Consider the following 19,329-nt stretch of genomic DNA (forward strand, 5'->3'; position numbering starts at 1 on the left):
TTTTTTCAAGTTTGACTCAAAAGGTCATAAAACCACAAACTATTGATCAAACTCACGGGAGCTAGGCAATACCGACGCAGTTATCTTAAAAAGTCACCAAGGTGATTATCATGTCATTTTTCTTTTTACCTAAAGAAAAACCAATGGATTAATTCGGATAAAGTTGGGCAATTTTTTTGGTACATTATAAAAATTTGCATTGTCTGATCTGTTACTTTCCTCAAAAACATTGTGCAATAAAGACTTTTTGTGAGTTATTGCTAGAGTACAAATGCAGATCTGTTTAAAAAAAACACAGCCTAATTTATTTATTCAAAAAACGAAAGCTTTCCAGAGACTACAAAATATCCATACATGGTTAATTTTGTAATTTGTAATGCCGGCTAACTTCAACTTAGTCAATCGTGCATCTAGTTTTCCTTTCTTCTCTCTATAAGTTAGCAGGAATGCATTGAGGAACGTGTGAAAACTCTTTGCCCCGTGATACACTTCATGTGCTCCTATCTCACTTTTGCTTCTGCTTTCTGAGTCCATCATCTCTGACAGTATCAGTTTTGTATATGGCAGATTGTCCACTTCCTGCAAAAATTAACCCCAATTTTATTGTATGTCTAGCAAAAAATTATTACAATTTCAATTTTTCTTTGGATAAAAGGAGCAGGTTGCTTATTCACTGTGCAAACGCAGTCGCTTTCTGCTTATTGTTTATGAAAGCATTAAATCGTTGATGCATCGTTCTCCGGTGGTCAAAATTTCGTCATTGTATTAGCGTTGACTTAAACACGTTAATGGGAGACAAAACCATACGTAAAAGGAATTATCCCATTGCAGCAGGCGAAAAAATGGAGGTTCATTCGACAGGACAAAAAGAATGTTAGCACACTCAATTAGTAGTTAAAGAAATACTTTAGCAGTTTTTTGTATGAATAAGTAAATAAATTTGTTTCTGCGTAATCGCAGCGGAGCAGCAATAGGCTTTGAGTCTGCATTAACAGTAGCCTGTTCTCAGCTGTTCTTTTTCTATTATTCTTCACCTCTCAGACTGTTTATTTGGTGAGCATGAATGCTCTTTTTTAGTGACTATGGCTCTTTTTTTCGTCTGAAACTTTCACGTGGTACCATCATTGCAGCCAACATTGGTCAGGCTATGGTCAACCTGAAGCTATGGTTAAGTAAGAGCTCATCCTCACACAGACAGCTTCATGGAGGCATGGGATCGAATTAACAATCATTGCCGTGTCAATCACACACCTTACCTCTCGGCCATCACGCCACCATAAATAGTGATCGAATAGCGTCTATCATTTGTCATAGCAAAAATCACTAGTGTTTTATGCCCTAATAAAACATGATCACCTTGCTGGATGTTCTGTAAGTGACTTCGCCCTGCTTCTTGTGCTGTCTGACTGAAGTGATAGTCACTTTGTCACTGAACTGTCCCACCAACTTCATCTGGTCACAGAAGGACAGAACGTGTGAATGAATGTCAACAAGGCATCGTTCAACCTTCTCACTAAGCAGAAAAAGCGCCTTTGTTAATTCAGCAGAAAGTGAAATCCGCTCGTAAGATCCTTCAAAAATGATTGCCCGCATTGACAACATTACGAAAGCAAAGCAATCCATTTAATTGCCTGTATATAATTTCCATATACGTGTCTTTTGTTTTGTGTTTGTCAATGCGGGTGGCTTCTTTATACTGCGTCGCCCATTAGTAGCTTGGTCATGGATTGTGAAAAAAATGAATTTTCAGTTTATCCCACAAAGAGATTTTTTGCTTTCACGTATCTCGCTGCATGAAAGTGGCGAGCATTGAGGTTACAATGACATCAAAAAAAAACTTTGTACTTAATAATGGCCGACGCAATTTTTGAGTATCAAGATTATAATGGGTTCAAAAAACATTAGCTAAAGACCTCTACATCCATCTAAAGTAAGGGACAAATACAGGATGGTACATTGTATAAACTTCCTGTTATGTGACATCCTCCAAAATATGTGAAAGAGAAATATCAAGAATCTTTTTCATGTATTCAAGAGGGTATAAGTGAAACGGAGACTGGAGGCCCTTGATTGAAGTCCAAGGGTGGAACAGAAAAAAACTTTTGAATCTCTCCATTCACAATTACCATAAATTTTACAAAAATTGGGGAAAAATGCTTTGTTCTACGTTTGTTTATGCAACAACATTGCCAAAAAGCAAGATCCGGAATAAAAAAACTCAAACTTTGTTTTTAATTTCAAAATGATCCGGTTGAATCTGCTTTTTTCAGAAACGTACAGACGCATAGAAAAGAATCTCCATATTTTATTATTTTTATCTAAACTATTTTTAGCCGCGAAGCTGTATGCTCAGCGTAGCTATATTGCAGTTTTTGCTTTGGTTTCGCCGTTTGACATTTTTAGCCTTACATTTTTTTACACCGCAAAGATCAAAAGCGGTTATGATCACATGTTCAACTAGCTCCTCAGCTGTTTTTATGCTGGCTTGAAGTCATTTGTAACTTTTTGAGAAGTGAGATTTAAGCCGTTTCTTGACGTCATTTGTAACTCCTTTCGGAAGTGATTTTTCAATCGCAATGTGTGATTAAGATTTGATCATAAATTATGAACCTCACGCTCTAAATGACTCAACCTTTTCATAAAAAGGCAGTGCAGCTTTAACAAAATAGGAGACAAATAGTTTAATTTCATTAAAAATTCATCTGCTCCCAACTATATCCGGAAGCGGTTGTGCAAGAAAGATTTAAAAAATACAAATAAGCTCAAAAATCTCGTAGATTTTTTGTAAACAATCCAACGTCTGCATTGTTTTTTAGTCCAATTCCACAAACATTCACCTCAATCCTAACATTATGGAAGGTTTAGACAGAAATAGCATGAGCGTCTGAGGACTAGAATTGAACGATAGTTAAAAAGTAAGAGGCAAGGCTTTGGAAAACTGAACTGCGTGAGAACAAATTTGGCCTTAATTTCTACCCCAAAAGAAAATGTAAAATGTTTATTAAGTCAATCAAGGATTTTTTAAATCTTTGTTTCAAAGTATTAGTAATTGCTAAACACGATTCACTAATGGAGACAATTGAATTCAAAGAAAATATCATCCAATTTTTTCCTTCAGTTGATAAAACTCAAAAATCAAATCAGAAGCAGGCCTGACTGCAGACAACTTTTCATTGGGTCGTAAACGCAGTACTAAAAGGATTTTAAAATTTTCAACAAAGAAAAAATGTCTTATTAAGCTTTTTGAACTTTCTTACTCAAACTCTGATGTTTTAGCCGGCCATTCCAAATTTTTTATAATTTTGCTTTACTCTGAGAAAACTTATATTAAGCAAGTTCAGGCAGATGCATTTTATAATTTATCTGAAGTTATATAAAGCACATTAGAGTATAGAAAGAGTGAATAGATCAGAAAGTGAAAAAAAATAAGATTCTCCTGGAGAAGCCTTCGAGATATGAAAAATTTTGAAAACTCTTTTTCAAGGACCGACTTAATTTTTTTTAAATTTTTTCAATGGCATCACTTTTTTATCTCTTCGCAAATGATATCAATTGGCTAAAATTGACCTAACGAAAAAGGCAGGGTAGTATAAAGTTCCTAACCCCCGAGTAAATTTGGAGGTCAGAACAAAGATATTCCTAGTACTTTGTAGATGAATACTTTTTGGGTTCTCCGTTGAAAACAGTTGGTTATCGGAATTGAATCTTGCAGTAGCAATAGGGACGTTTTTAACGTAGCTAAAGCAACAAAAAAGTCTAAACAACACTCGATAACGCTAACCCGAACAAGTATCTTACTTAGGCATTATAAAATATACTTAAGATATATAATAATGGAAACAGAAGTAATCATTACAATATTTTCAACTAACCTTATTTGAGGTGAACTGAACTTGAGCTTCGAATGGCCAAGGAAAAATTTTGTCTGGTTTTGCAGCACTTCCCTGGACCAATCACGGACCCAATACACTTCACAGCAGGACAAGAACCCAGGAAATTCCCTGAAAAATTTCATCACTGGGTAACAACAAAGAAGAGCAATTTTCAACAATAAATCTTTGTGAGAATTATGAAAGAAAATATTTATAATTGATTGTTCATTATTTTCTTACTTTGCAACTTTGTGTGCGGGAATGAATCAATATTGGACTTGCAGTCTATTATTTGCATTTAACTTTATTAAAAAAGTTATATTAAGTCTAATTTGTTGAAGAATTTGTATTAAGTATTAAATTATTATTACTAAGATTTTAAAAATGATACAAACGTGTAACAAAATCTAAAAATTCCGTTAAAACGTGTAACAAAATCTATTAACCTCGAAGCTCTGTTGATTAGCGAATGCGTAGGAGGCAACGTGAAGAACACGTGAAGGTTTCTCATCACATTGTGAATGAAATACTTCTCAGGATCCACTAATTCATTGGGGAAATCTCTTCGGATTTGGGGAGCGAGAGCCTGGTACAAGCCGTCAATTTCATCAGCCGAGAACATTGTCGTGTAGTCGCCCGAAATTAGAAGACTGTTAAGCGTATGCAGGTACATATCGTGGGTGAGGTCCCGAGCCGAGATACAAACGGCGAGGGTTCGACCTTCGGATCCTGAAATGCATTACTCATTTAAAGTTGAATGTAGTGATTTAACGTAAGCTATCAACAAAAATGAGTGAACTGAAAGATTATCATTTAATATTTCACAGTATACATGCTAAATTTTTTGATGTTCGAAGTTTTGCGTATTACTTAATCATGAACATATGAAAAACCAAATATTTTGCAAACCCTGAAGTCGGTAGGACAAATAGCACCGATAAAAAACTAATCGTTGAATTACAACACGTAACTCATATTCAGTTCAGTTCTCCAAATACTGACGCAAGCCCATCATAAGTGTTTTGCACAGTCATTGAACGTCAACTAGATCTGTCTCAGCTAGGAAAAATGAGTTGAGATAAGAAAAAAATTCAAGAGTTGAGATCTGAATCATTTTCTGCAAAGTTTTAATTGAGTGAGCAACATCCAATTGTACCTGTCATGCGAACTATGGATCTGAGGCCGTCCATGAAAGAGTTCTCGGAAGTGAAGTCTATTTTGAACTGAGTCAGGTTGGCCACTCTGCACACCAGTTTCAGCAGAATAGACATGTTAGTCCCCACACTCCCTATCACCACCATGTTACCCCTGTGAACAAACGGGTCAAATTTTTGACAATGGTTTTCAGTAGGTTCTTGAAGATGCAAATGTCTCAACAATTAAAAAGTTATACATTAAACATTGCCAAACAACCAACGCATTTAACATATATATAATTTCTGTATGTAATTTTTCAGGGATAAGCCACCGACTTCTTATTTTTGTTCACAGTAGACCATAATGAGGATGCAACAAGCGTGAAAAGTCTCAGACATCATAAATTGATTCAATTTTTCATTGTGAGGTTTCTGGTGATATATTTGACAATTTTTTTTGTACTTTTTTAATAACTTGCTATTCGTCAGTTGACGTCTCCGAGTATTCCTGGGCCTTGGAAAAGAACCCCTTCAATTAAAATGAATTACTGAAAACATATCAGAGTATTGAAAGTGTACCTTCTATGCTAGTTAGACTAACTTTGAGGGTAGAGTAAATGCCCTATAGCACGCAATGATCTGCTGCAGAATGAAGTCAGACAATTTCACGTCTATCTTGGTAGCCCCAAACTCGTCGTTGTGAGCTTTGAGTTGAGATTGGAGAAACTGCCGGGTGGAATCGAAATTCTCAACTGGCTTTAAGTCACACCTGTAAAATAGACTAAGCAATTACAACAAAGCCAATTAAAATTTTTCTTTCATTCCAATAGATAAAATCCGCGTTATTGATAGAAACATAGTCTCACATGAAAATTTACAAAAACTAAATCACATAGTTACCGATCAAAATCATTATTATAGTAATATCTGACATTTTGGCTGTTCATTGTCATTCGTCTAGGTAAGACATAAACGGTTCCAACTGCCTCATCATAGGAATAGTCTCATGTTTATTTCTTGGCAATTCTGTTGACCTATTTTGTAAAAAAAATACTTAGTTTTGGCTGATGTTGAAGAGCACACCAATTTAATCCATTTTTGGATGCTACAACATTACCGATCTCTTGTCATGTTTTGTTTTTTTTACGAGAAAGTAGTTGCTTGTTTCTTTTCTTAACTCGATTGTCCACCGGATAATAATTTTTTCTGGAAGTTTCTAAACATTGTAATATGGCTAACACAACCCCAGATTTGAGCAGAAGATCTCAACCCCGATACAAATTTGGCGCGTGTATGAACTTCTAAAGCCACGATCCAACTCTAGCGTTAAACAATGCAGATTTTTGACTGAAAAAGTTTTATAAAATCCACTGGAAAGAAAATGTGATATCGAAGTTTGTTGAAAGTTCTGTGGTAAAAGACCAAAACATTCAAATTCGTTTCCAACTTATGTGGTTTCTCACAAATTTCAAAGAGCGAGCAAAACAAACATATTCCTCGGTAGAATACTTAACAAGGATGCTCGGTAATGTGCGTTCACACATAAAGTTCCTTCCCACTCATCCATATTTTTCACTCATTTGTCTACTAAATGAGGAAGAGAAAAAAATAACATATCAACATATCGTTCCACAAACTAATTAATTAATTAAGCTCGTTGTCCATTTTTTGAAAACCATTAATAAACAAATCAAAACGGTGTCAGATAAAAGTTATACTAAAGATAAATAAGCACATTATTAGAAAAAAATGGGACTTTTCGTCAATGCGACATGGTAAAAAGCCGACAAAAAATGAACAAAAGGGCAAAGTTTAATAAAACGTTGTTTTTTTGTTGAAAAAGTTGCTTTTTTGCTTTTTTAATGCCAAACTGATTAGAAACATTATGCATCAAATGAAATCATTGCGAAATTCTTTTATACCTTTATAGAGAGTGATTGAGACCCAGGATTTGTCATGCGACTACAAAAAGAACGACAACTACAGGCAAAAAGAAAAAGTTCGCACCAAAAAATGTGCACGAAACAAACTTGCCCGAAAACGGTGTCCCAGCCAATTAAACATTAAATTGTTCGCTAAAAAATTAAAAGTTTTTGGTCGCCTTTTTTTTAAATGACCAGAGGACCGCCCATTATTGTGATACTGAAAAGAAAACGAAAACCTGCAAAAAATGGGCAAATATTTTATGAAAACTGGTTGTACCAAGAACAAAGACCAGTTGAGGACAAAAAATCGTTATAAAGAGCAAATTTCAGTTAAATAGATAAAGCTTGTGGCTTGTCCAAAGAGATTCTAAGCTACAAGTTAACAGAAATGAGATCGGCAAATCTCAGAAATCTGTTGTCTTTTTTTGAAAAAAAAACAAATGATTTCAAAAGTCACAGCCAACATAAACTTTCTACTAAAAGAGTAGACACTTTATCTTGCAACTTCTTTGAAAACTAATTGCTCAAGATATTAGCGACACTAAGTCAAAAGACTATGAAACAACATGAAATACAAGCAGAACTAAAAAATTTCCAACAACTTTACAAAACCATTGTAGAAGGCATTACAAAATATATAAAATATTAACAGCGAGACAGTTAAATCGTTATTTGCGTCTCCTTTGAACATCAAAAAGTATTTTTTTGTACAACGACTATCTCAAAATGACAGCAAACAGAACCACAAATATTGATATGTATTTTCACAAAATTCTTCTGAAACAAATTTTCTATGCCCTGAAGACATCAATCAAAACGTTCAAACAACAAAAAAAATTTGGTTGGTTCAACAAAATATTAAAGAGATCTCTCTGTTACGCAAATGATGCAATATTGTAAAATACAACAGAAAACGCAAACGAGGACAAATAGGGATAAGCTGCGAAAGTTTAATTTTTTTGAAAAATTTAATTTGAAAGTCTGGAAAATCATTAGCTATACACAGATATCAATTATTAAAATCATTTATGTATCCATCGTTAACCATTTAAAACTTAAATTAACCAATATTTGGCAAACAACAACAAAAATCAACAACAAACACAGGGCAAAAAGAAAAAAACTCTAACAAAATCTGAAAGACAACGGTGTTGCAACGCTTAAAACCATATGTTATGAAGCAATAAATTTGTTCCACTGCCAAAATTTGTCAATTAGATTGTTAATTAATATCAAAATTTACAAATGGACCAAAAACAACAGCAAAAATGGGCATTTCTGCAAAAAACACAAAATTTTGTATGAAAACTCGTAGTATCAAAACCGAGAAGAAAATTTCTAAAAATGCGCCATAAAGATTAATTTGTATCTTATATGAAAAAAAAACGTTTGACCTGTATTTACTGAGGATAAGCAAAAAGTTGACAGAAATAAAATAAAAAACTTGACATGCTCAGAAACTCACTGAAATTTCCTTGAAACAAATGCATTCAATGACAAAACAGACATTAGGTATCAATTAAATGCATGGTACAGGTCCATTTAGACCCCCTGAAAAAAAATTTGGATCTTGAATAAATAGACAGTAATCAGACTGCAAAAATAATAACATACACATGAAGGCAAAACAAGAAATCAGTTAAAGTAAACTAGAACTCGTCTTCAAAGCCATTAAAACCATTAGGTTCTCTGAAAAAAATTGATTTGCATTCGGCCTCAATTGTACGTAAACGTGAGCAGTCATTAATGGATCCAAGATTAAAAATTTTGTCTGTAATTAACATTAAAAAAACAAAAGCAAAATATTTTGAAAAAAGGCAGCTCCAAAAAAAATTGAAAAATTTCTGATTGTAAGAATCCATGATAGTGATAGTATCAAACAAATCCCTGATTGTGCCGCACGCCCAACAAATTACTGAAGTGTTCCAAATGTTAGTGAATTAGACCAATTGTTGAGTGAAATACTTCAAAAAATGACGCATTCTGTAAAATTGTCGAGTTGAAATTGCAAAAAAATGGCAAAATATTATTTCCAGAAGACTTTTATGGGGCGTCGAGTTTAGATTAGCTCTGTTTTGAAGTTGAGAAGAGACTGTGTCCTCGGTCTCTTGATCTCCATTTTTGGCAAATTTAATCAAAGTAGACCAAAAATCATATTTTGTGCAATTTTTAGCCAAAGAAACTAATCAAACAATTCAGTAACTCTCTCCTATCTCCGACGGTAACAATCACACACTACCGATGAAGTATTTTAATTTATATGAGCAGAATTACGCCAAATTGTAGAAAAAAATACTGAAAATGTCAATAAAACTGTCGAAAATTCACAAAATTTAAACCACGATAACTCCCTGTAAAAACGAAATTCGAAAAAAATCTTTTAATCTCCATGATTTAGGATGGCCATGCTTTTTAATGATACCACTCACAACTCTCTAAGATGAATATATCGATCAGTCAATATTGACTGAAAAAAACCCATCTGAGTATATAGTCCTCCCTCCCCACTAAAGTGGGGGTCGACACAAAAAAGTGTGTTTAATTTCCAGCTTACTATGGCATACGAGATACGAGAGTAGGATATCACTTTCAATCTAGCTTATTTAATAAATACGTTTCAGCAAAATTGAAGACAATTTGGTCAAAAATTACAGAAAATGTGAGTAAAAACAACGGAACTCACTCTACTTTTCTCAAAAAATTCAACCCCTTAACTCCCTGTAAAAAACGAAGTTCAAAAGAATTTTCTTCATACATTATTCTACGCTGGACGAGATTTCTAATGATATCAGTCTCATTTCTCTACGATTACTATATCGAACGGCCAAAATTGTCTGAACAAAAAAAACCCATTTGAGTATATAGTTCCTCCCCCACAAGTGGGTCGGATTAATAATGAACTCCTGGATATTTGCAGCTTTCCACAGGTGTCATAGCGTTGTCATGTTATAATCAATTCTTCAGTCACAATTCATCGGAACTATTTGACATAAAATAATAGAATAAAGAGCAAGCAAATACTGACATATAGAAAATAAAGAAAAAAATTAAACTTCCTAAGACTTAGCCCTCATGCGCACCATGATTTTCAATATTTTTTGCCAAAAATTGAAAATATTTTCAACGCAGTGCAACCTATCTGCCTCAAAAAGTTATCAAGATCAATTGTGGACTTCGATGAACTATGATATATTGGGGTAAATTTGGGGAAACATTTTATGCAAGAGGAAAAGGTCTAAGTAGATGGCCACTGTTTTTGTTGCATTTTTAACCTTCTCAATTACTGTTTCTATGAGATTTACTAAAAAGAATTGATGGTTTTTTGTTTTGGAAACCAACCCAGACTTTTATCAGTGCATTTTGGTTGAAATGATCCGTCATATGGATTATGTCTCATATTTTTTTTGCAAATGTAGGTATAACTAAATGAGGGCGATAAACAGTCAGTACTGTAGTTAATATTTTTGTAAATAGGCGCATGGAGCTCATGATATATCGTATTATAGGTATTTAAAAAACTGTAACTCTTCAAGTTTCGACAATTGAGCCAACATTTGAACGTTTAGGTTCATTATAAATTTCCAAAAAGAGCCAAAATTAAGCAGATTAATGCGACACATATAAAAATTGCTAAAAGTGTCGTCATTGCTCTTAAAACGAATTACGCCCAGCTATGACTTTTGTCACCTTCAACAAAAAAAAGAATTGTTAAGAGCTTCAAACCTATCATAAAAAATTTCATATGCGAAGATTTATAGAATAGAACTACAATTATGCTACCACTCAGCTGGCTTCGCAAAAGAACTGTCAAAACTATGCGGACCTTATGGACTGTCTAGCCATCACTGACAACCCATCGGAAGCGGCAGTAGTGGGTGATACATTGTCTGTATGTCTCACATCAATCGGCAGAGTAGAGAACAGCTGATCAGTGCAAGTGGCCGTTATCTCGTATTCGGCGAAGTACTGAAAAGGTGGCATTAAAAGTCTGACAGTAATTTCACATTAATGAAAAAAAACTCTCAGGAGTTTTGGCTTGTGTGTTTATTCACACATGGATGGCGGCTTTCTTCTCGATAAATTTCAAAATAATAGAATAACATGATTTCATTAGTTCATTATGACTTCATATAATAAACAAACATAACCGTTATGTTATTTCAGCGACACTTAGCGGGTTTGAACAGATGCCTCGTGAGGGAAAAGATAAGTATCTACTTTGGAAGTTGCCCATAAGAATTTTTTTTTTGGTTAAACCCATAATTGGCAAGATCTAGCTATCAAGTCATTTACCTTTTCAATTGTGTTTTTGAGTAGTAGATGAAACCAGTTCAAGTCAGCTTGGCGGCACAGTTGGTCTTGCACAGTTCTCTTCAACTCGTGCATCCAAAGGGAAGTTATTAGCTCTCGACTTTGACGCACTTCATCTTTTGCAAACACCAGCATCTGAATTAGAAAAAAAGAAATCAATCTGTTAAAATTGAATTGACCATCAGGAACACACAATGGGGTTAAAATTACGTTCTACTGGATGTCATCGGAGTAAAGATAGATGATTTCATTTTTTCCGTTTTATTACGAATTGATTGGTTTTGCCCGTAAATAGTCTGCAAAATAATCTGGATTTGAGAAAATTTTCCGTCGGATGAGAAAGTGAAAGTGAAGTGTGGTTCTCTTTAAAGAGAAATCTGACCATTAATGGAACTAATGAGGATATTATCCATAAAATTATATATGGAATTGTTTACCTTGTAACTTCTCAAAATGTCATTCATAGAGAATACGTAATGTTGTCTTCCAGGAGTGGATGAACTCCTGAGAACAGAACAGATCTCAGTGACTACAAAGGCAGAGGCATCCACAATTGCACGTTGGATCTCTTCGTCCAAACTGAGACCTTCACTACCTTGCATCTCAAATTGAAGCACTGCGTTGAAGATCGAAACTAATTCCTAGAAAATCAACATCAATTTTTGTCAAGAAAAAATCAATTTGAGGAGAATAAATATGCTCTGTTGTTTTTTATAGTACATCAATTTTAAGGGATCCAACAAAATTGTTTCCAATGGCCTATTTTGTATGAGAAAGTTATTCCCAGAGCAACCAACTAAGTCACCCATTGTCTGAAAAATGCTTTACAATTTTTTCTAATTTTTATAAATGTTTTTGGGTTCAAAGAACGCTCATCATGAAATCTCCAAGACAGGGCAAATTTGTCAATCACTTCAGATTAATTGATTAAATTAATAAATTAGGATATCAATTGATTAATTAACAATGGAATTGCAAACCTTTTCAGTTGGACTTGGTAGATAAACTGGCAAAAACTGTCTTATGATCCTGTCAGATATGAAAGGCACACTTTGATTGGATCTTGCATTCCTGCAACAAAACAACGTTATTGGTCAGATTTATTCAGCAAAAACAAGTTGAAATTTGCAAACATTTGGGGAATTTGATAATAAAAGTTGCGGTAGAAAAACACCTGGGACTTTGCAAGCATCAGGTGCCTCAATATACACATAACGGGCCCTGAACCATAAGTTTTCTAAAACCCTCGAGATATTTCAGCAATGCAGACATATAAAATCACGCTTCTCAAATTTGCATAATATCATCGTTATCATGAATTATAGCAATAAACGGTTCAGTTTCTTCAGATAATCAATCCTAAATGTAAATTATTACAAAAAATATCATCCTGTGCATGCCTGTTCATTTTGGTGCTCTCAATGTTGGGATCTGTTACCATTGCCGTTACAATAGTCAGGTCCTCAATCGTTCTCCATTCATACGGCTTGTCAGCTTTCATCAAAATTGACTCATCCAATAAGGTGCGGAGCAACTAAAACAAAAATTGAGAAATTGATTGCCTTTTCTTTTGAAACGACTTCCCATATCGTTCAAAAATCACGGTCATAACTTTTTACAATGATTCGTTTACCCAAAAACCCAAAACAGAAAATGGTCTTAAACGGTTATTTATTTACTCAATGCACGCATTATCTTTTACGCCATAATGCATTCGAAATGTTTTACCAGATTTTCTTCAAATGCCTTTTTAAATGTCAACAAAGTTTTCACGTACACGCTGAAAAAAAACGTGACCTCGCAGAAACGAGCATCAAAGTTGAAGACCTATTTTCTCAATTTCTGTTAAATTTATGACTAAGTACAAAAAAATGTCAATATGTATTTCAAAGAACAAGCAAAAAGCTTTTATCTCAAATTAGTGGAGCTAGAGCGAGTAAAAGAAAAACTTTCCAATAAGAAAAACATTTAAAAACTCTTTGTGTTCAATTTTTCAATTCTTGATCAGTTTTTCTTTTTGTAATTTCAACACAAAGCAAATAATTGGTCGAGCGATAAAAGTTTCGAATAGTAAAACTAATGGGTGAAGATAAAAACAAATACAGAAAAAGCACTTAAACAAAATGCATTAAAAAAATTAATTGCCTCAAAATTGACGGATATCGGAAGAATCCAAGCCGCATTTAGCCATTAATTTTTTAAATTCCTGGACCAAAAAATGCATGTGATTTTCAACAACTTTGCAACTGTAAAGCAGCACTTCTTGATGATTGAGAATGTTAATTGCCACATATTATTGCTCAAGGCGTGTGATGCATTCAAATCCATTGGGCATTTCTCCAAACCAGCATAACGAAATTGTCAAATTTAATTCCCAATGAAATAGCGATCAATGTGAATCACCTCTTCTCTCCATAAAAACCCAATTCCTACTATAGAAAAGAAAACTACTTCGTCCGACAAACTGTTAATTTCACTCATTGAAAAGGTAAATAATTTAGTCAAAATTGGCTCAAAAGCAGCAAGATGCTATTGTAGATTAACCATTGTGTTATTAAAACAGACACATTCAAGAAATTGGCCGTTGGTAGATTGACTGGAAATTCGAAAACCGAGTGTAGCGAAAAATATACGCCTTATAAGTGAACGCCTTATAGGAGCCTTATAGGAGACTATGGAATTAAGCTCATTTCTAAATTTTGAAAATCTATTTGGAGTCATTTGACGAGAAAATTGAACTTGAATTTGGCCTCGAATGAAATTTCAAAACTGAAAAAAATTCAAAATTTGATTTTATAACTGCAAAGAAGAACACCTGAGCAGTAAAATTTGTCTCCGTTCTGTTATAGCCACCAAAGTCGATTAGCACCCCCGCTTATGCATATAATAAGAGCATATTGTTTGGATTTCATACACTCACGTAGTCAAACACATTTGAAATAAATGCGTATGTAAATTACAATTTGTATATAATGTAAGCGGCAGTTGAATATTGCGTGTTATTATGATTTCGATATTTATCCCTTCCGAAAACAGTTTTATCCATCTATTTGTTAAGTAATCCAGAGGAAAAATCCTTTCAATTTTGCGCTGATAACGACATATTACTGAAGCATATTACTAAAACAAGTATCGATAATTTTAAAAAAATGAGTTTCTGGGAGGTGCAAACAGATTGACTATATAAAGCTGGGCGGCTATAAAAGAAAAGCGCCCAATATTCACCCAATTACTTTTTTCAGACGATGAATATATCAACCTTCGATTCATGGCTATCCTCAAAAAATCAAACCTCGATGGCTGCATTAAATAGATGGTACTTAAATATACACAAAAATGCTAAACATAACCAACTAACGTCGCAAGAATTGTTCTCGAACGACTAGTGAGATCTCTAATCTTCGAGGTTTCTTCAGTAGGTAGGTAGGGCAACTAAATTGACTAAGGGGGGTTTCAAATGACATCATTAGAGGTTATTTATAACTCATTTACCATTAATAAAATTTAAAGAGAAAAACATAACAGCAATTTCGGCGCACTTTTCATCTCAATTTTAGTAGTGAACTGCCGCCACTTGAGTTCTGCTGCTAACACTTGTAAATGAGAGAGAAAGTCTGATCATGCAAAGCGAAAAAGTCAAGGGCGTAAAAGTTACTCGAAAAGTCAAAATCGTCAAGCAAAAACTTTGCATAAAAAAGACCAACAAGTTTATATTAATTGCTTCAAACTTTTTTCGAATGCAATTAAAATAATTGAAAATACTCAATTAAAATAATTGAAATACTCAATTCTTGGCGGGCTTCAGAATACCACTCATATCTTTCTGGGCCAAATATAACGATTGCTAAATTTTTTTAGAGGAAAAACGTTTTCAGGATAAAATTATCCCCTGGCCCACTAAGATGCAGAAATAGACTTGGAAACATTAGATCTGGGGTTATTATAGAGTGCATGATTTCTACCACGTATAACATTGACGTACCAGTTTATTTTAAGCAATAGAACTTTTCTTCTTTTTTCGAAACGTAATTTGTACCTGGTTGGCTGGGGGCTCGTAGTGATTACAACATGGTAGATTCACGTCATCAATAAAAACCTGAAGTCGTTTTCCTTCTGGTGCTCCGTACACAAAGCCTAAAAAGTTAACAGGTGAACAATTTTTTAACGATCAGAAATTAGTTTGTTCGCTATTCTCTGTTTTTTCATCAGTTTCAAACCATAGTCGCAAACCAAATATTGAGAATAATGAAAGATGATAATTGTATTAAACTTTTTAAAAAGGCTCACTCCAAAGCAAAAGCACCGGGCATTTTTTGCTCAAATCAAAATCAACACAAAAATGTGAAGTGCTCATGAATTTTCAAGGTGCTATGTCTGATATTACGCAATTCGCGTTTGGTCAATGGCGTAATACGCCAGGCATGCTATTACGCAATCCAAACTTCACTCTGGACACGCGGATTACGCAATTTGATTACGTAATTTACCTGGAATGAAGCTGGATCCATATTGGGCTGGAAAATTGGTGCAATTTGTGTAAGTGAACTTTTGAACATGAAGTTCTGTGAGTAAGTGGAATGTCGCAATAAAAGAATGCTGTGTTGCGTAACTGTTATGCATTTGATTATGCAATATTTCATTTCAACTACGTAATATTATACAAATCGTTACAAGTGTTAAAATTTCATGGAATCATTTAGCTACATGAAAGGTTATGAGACATGTATTATACCTTTCAGAAACAAGGATTTGTTTTCTAAATTAACACACAATAAGCTCAATTTTAATAATGGTAGAAAGGAGAGAAAGCGGTGATGGTAAGAGGGGGGTTCGAACCTTGTCTGTGCGTGATACTCTCCGTGAAGAAGTCATTGAGATGCCGAACTGCTGAGAAGCTAGATTGAACCAATTTCCGTGTGAGGCATTCTCCTGGATCTGAAGTGACAACCCATTCAAATTTTACCGACTATTTTTCAATTTACAATTAAAATATGGCCTTCGACAATTCGCGGTGACCTACAATAACTGTAAGTTGAAAAGTTGGAGTTATTTCTTAACAGGGCGTGGAAATCATTATCAATGCAAAATCTAAGCCAGCTGATGTCAAAAATAATCATAAAAATAATTTATTAAGCTGGGATTGCTGAAAGTAAATGTAACCACACCTTTCGACCCTGATTAAATAATGGAACTGAAATGGATAAACCTTCACAACTTTGCATATAAATTAGCACGTACTGGTTATTTCATGTTCGTCCAATATGTTGTTGATGAGAGTTGTCTTTCCACTTCTAGGAGGCCCATAGACCATCACGTGCTGACCTCCAAGCAGGGCAAAATGAATCAACTCACGAGCCTGAAAAGTTAAAATTGCCACAACATATTAACCTTCATCAATCTTAAATAAGTGGGAAAATAAAAGACAAAATTTCGAGGTCACCAAAATTTCAAGCCTCTGCTAGGGCTAATTCCATTGCAGTTCCAGAATGCAGAAAGAATTCTTGAAAGGAGTAAAGAATTCTCTACTATCTTAATGTAATTTAATCAATTCAAAAAAGTTGATGACGTATTAAACTCTCCTGACCTGTAAGTTAGGAATAGTGTCCACATAGAGTTTCTTGAGTGGTTCCAAATTCTCCCCTGATTGGGTCAGCTCTGGCACTCTGCTACTCCAGTGGTCCCACTCACCACTCTCGTCCACAAAGTAGTCAAACACTGAGTTGTCAGTGTCAAAGTCTGGCAGTCTATACAACAGATTTCAAACTCAAATTACTACACATTACGGAAAAGTGGCCAAGTTCTATCTGGATTTTCTCAGTAATTAGGGCTGTCAGTCTTTTCATTAATATAAATATATTAAATTTCTGATGATTTTTAATGCGATTGATATGAAAACCAAAAGTAAGGGCCAAAATTATGATCAAAGGCAACTTCAAATTATGATAATGTAAAAAATGGAATTTAAGCGTTTACTTTTTTGTCAAAGAGTATCTTAAGTAGCTTCCAAGTTTCGAAACAGTGTCAAAGAAGTTGCATAATTGACATAAGTTTTTAAAGGCGAGTCCTTATCATTGTAAACAAATGAACTCAAAGAAAAATCAGAAAAAGATATAGGATACGTGAATGGGTAAAAAGGAAATGTTGCAACAAACAAAAATTCCACCGAATAATCATGATCGATTTATTTCACTTATGACTGGCAGTTCTACGCATAAATGTTTTTTTTAAAATCTTTATGTTTTTAACCTTTTTAGTCAATTTTAAATTGAAAACTGATGAATTGCCACTCAATTTTTACATGGATATGTTAAACCTTAGTTAATGTTATAATGACAGAGGTGATTTTCAATTACAAAAAACATTGCGAATTCATAGAGCACGTCTGTTTTACGCTGACAATAACGTTTGACTCTGCTTGCTATCGATTAGTTAACCTAAAAAAACGGAAGCAAAATTTTTAGCAGAAAACAAAAAAATACTGGTGTTGCACGCGGTATAGGATACAGCAACAATCGTTTTTGATGTTATTACGGAGGTAACTGATGAGCTGATAAATGCAAAACAAAAAATACTCATTAAAAATTAATAAAAACACTTGTTGCCAACACAGCACCATTATTCATTTGTCTCTACATATCTACAAAAACGTTGCAAAAATCTTAGCAAAAATCAGATCAAGTATGTCTTGTATAACCCATAAAATGATAAACGGTTAGTTCATGTTCATCATGATCATGATCGATTTATTTCACTTATGACTGGCAGTTCTACAAATAAATGTTTTTTTAAATCTTTATGTTTTTGACCTTTTTTGTCAATTTTAAATTGAAAACTGATAAAATGCCACTCACTTTTTACATGGATATGTTAAACCTTAGTTAATGTTATAATGACAGAGGTGAGTTTCAATTACAAAAAGCATTGCGAATTCATAGAGCATGTCTCTTTTACGCTGACAATAACGTTTGACTCTGCCTGCTATTGATTAGTTAACCTTAAAAAACGAAAGCAAAATTTTTAGCAGAAAACAAAAAAATACTGGTGTTGCACGCGGTATAGGATACAGCAACAATCGTTTTTGATGTTATTACGGAGGTAACTGATGAGCTGATAAATGCAAAACAAAAAATACTCATTAAAAATTAATAAAAACACTTGTTGCCAACACAGCACCATTATTCATTTGTCTCTACATATCTACTAAAACGTTGCAAAAATCTTAGCAAAAATCAGATCAAGTATGTCTTGTATAACCCATAAAATGATAAACGGTTAGTTCATGTTCATCACGATCATGATCGATTTATTTCACTTATGACTGGCAGTTCTAAAAATAAATGTTTTTTTAAATCTTTATGTTTTTGACCTTTTTTGTCAATTTTAATTTGAAAACTGATAAATTGCCACTCACTTTTTACATGGATATCTTAAACCTTAGTTAATGTTATTATGACAGAGGTGATTTTCAATTACAAAAAAAACATTGCGAATTCATAGAGCACGTCTGTTTTACGCGGACAATAACGTTTGACTCTGCTTGCTATCGATTAGTTAACCTAAGCAAACGAAAGCAAAATTTTGAGCAGAAAACAAAAAATACTGGTGTTGCACGCGGTATATGATACAGCAACAATCGATTTCGATGTTATTACGGAGGTAACTGATGAGCTGAAAATAAAAACACTTGTTACCAACACAGTACCATTACCCATTTGTCTCTACATATTTACTAAAACGTTGCAAAAATCTTAGCAAAAATCAGATCAAGTATGTCTTGTATAACCCATAAAATGATAAACGGTTAGTTCATGTTCATCACGATCATGATCGATTTATTTCACTTATGACTGGCAGTTCTAAAAATAAATGTTTTTTTAAATCTTTATGTTTTTGACCTTTTTTGTCAATTTTAAATTGAAAACTGATAAATTGCCACTCACTTTTTACATGGATATCTTAAACCTTAGTTAATGTTATTATGACAGAGGTGATTTTCAATTACAAAAAAACATTGCGAATTCATAGAGCACGTCTGTTTTACGCGGACAATAACGTTTGACTCTGCTTGCTATCGATTAGTTAACC

At 33.9% G+C, this 19,329-nt stretch overlaps 1 protein-coding gene across 13 annotated transcripts in view; it reads right to left on the reverse strand.

Moving 5' to 3' along the window:
* Positions 1 to 19,329, reverse strand: part of LOC142348118 (dynein axonemal heavy chain 5-like) — a 242,955-nt gene that overhangs the window by 75,841 nt on the left and 147,785 nt on the right. For 9 of the 13 annotated variants that reach the window (XM_075399292.1, XM_075399290.1, XM_075399287.1 and 6 more), the window contains 17 exons: positions 16,829 to 16,988; positions 16,483 to 16,600; positions 16,081 to 16,179; positions 15,977 to 16,000; positions 15,732 to 15,758; positions 15,281 to 15,378; positions 12,645 to 12,778; positions 12,225 to 12,315; positions 11,682 to 11,885; positions 11,227 to 11,379; positions 10,757 to 10,899; positions 5,610 to 5,777; positions 5,029 to 5,180; positions 4,319 to 4,601; positions 3,873 to 4,001; positions 1,357 to 1,513; positions 389 to 579 (listed from right to left, as the gene is read on the reverse strand). In XM_075399292.1, coding sequence (XP_075255407.1) covers positions 389 to 579; positions 1,357 to 1,513; positions 3,873 to 4,001; positions 4,319 to 4,601; positions 5,029 to 5,180; positions 5,610 to 5,777; positions 10,757 to 10,899; positions 11,227 to 11,379; positions 11,682 to 11,885; positions 12,225 to 12,315; positions 12,645 to 12,778; positions 15,281 to 15,378; positions 15,732 to 15,758; positions 15,977 to 16,000; positions 16,081 to 16,179; positions 16,483 to 16,600; positions 16,829 to 16,988 — 2,331 coding nt within the window. The remainder of the gene's footprint in view (positions 1 to 388; positions 580 to 1,356; positions 1,514 to 3,872; positions 4,002 to 4,318; positions 4,602 to 5,028; positions 5,181 to 5,609; positions 5,778 to 10,756; positions 10,900 to 11,226; positions 11,380 to 11,681; positions 11,886 to 12,224; positions 12,316 to 12,644; positions 12,779 to 15,280; positions 15,379 to 15,731; positions 15,759 to 15,976; positions 16,001 to 16,080; positions 16,180 to 16,482; positions 16,601 to 16,828; positions 16,989 to 19,329) is intronic. The other 4 variants (XM_075399298.1, XM_075399286.1, XM_075399288.1 and 1 more) reach the window with 3 other exon arrangements.

Source organism: Convolutriloba macropyga, chromosome 10 (genome assembly GCF_964194025.1).
Source record: "Convolutriloba macropyga chromosome 10, txConMacr16.3, whole genome shotgun sequence".
In the NCBI taxonomy this organism is placed as follows: Eukaryota; Metazoa; Xenacoelomorpha; order Acoela; family Convolutidae; genus Convolutriloba; species Convolutriloba macropyga.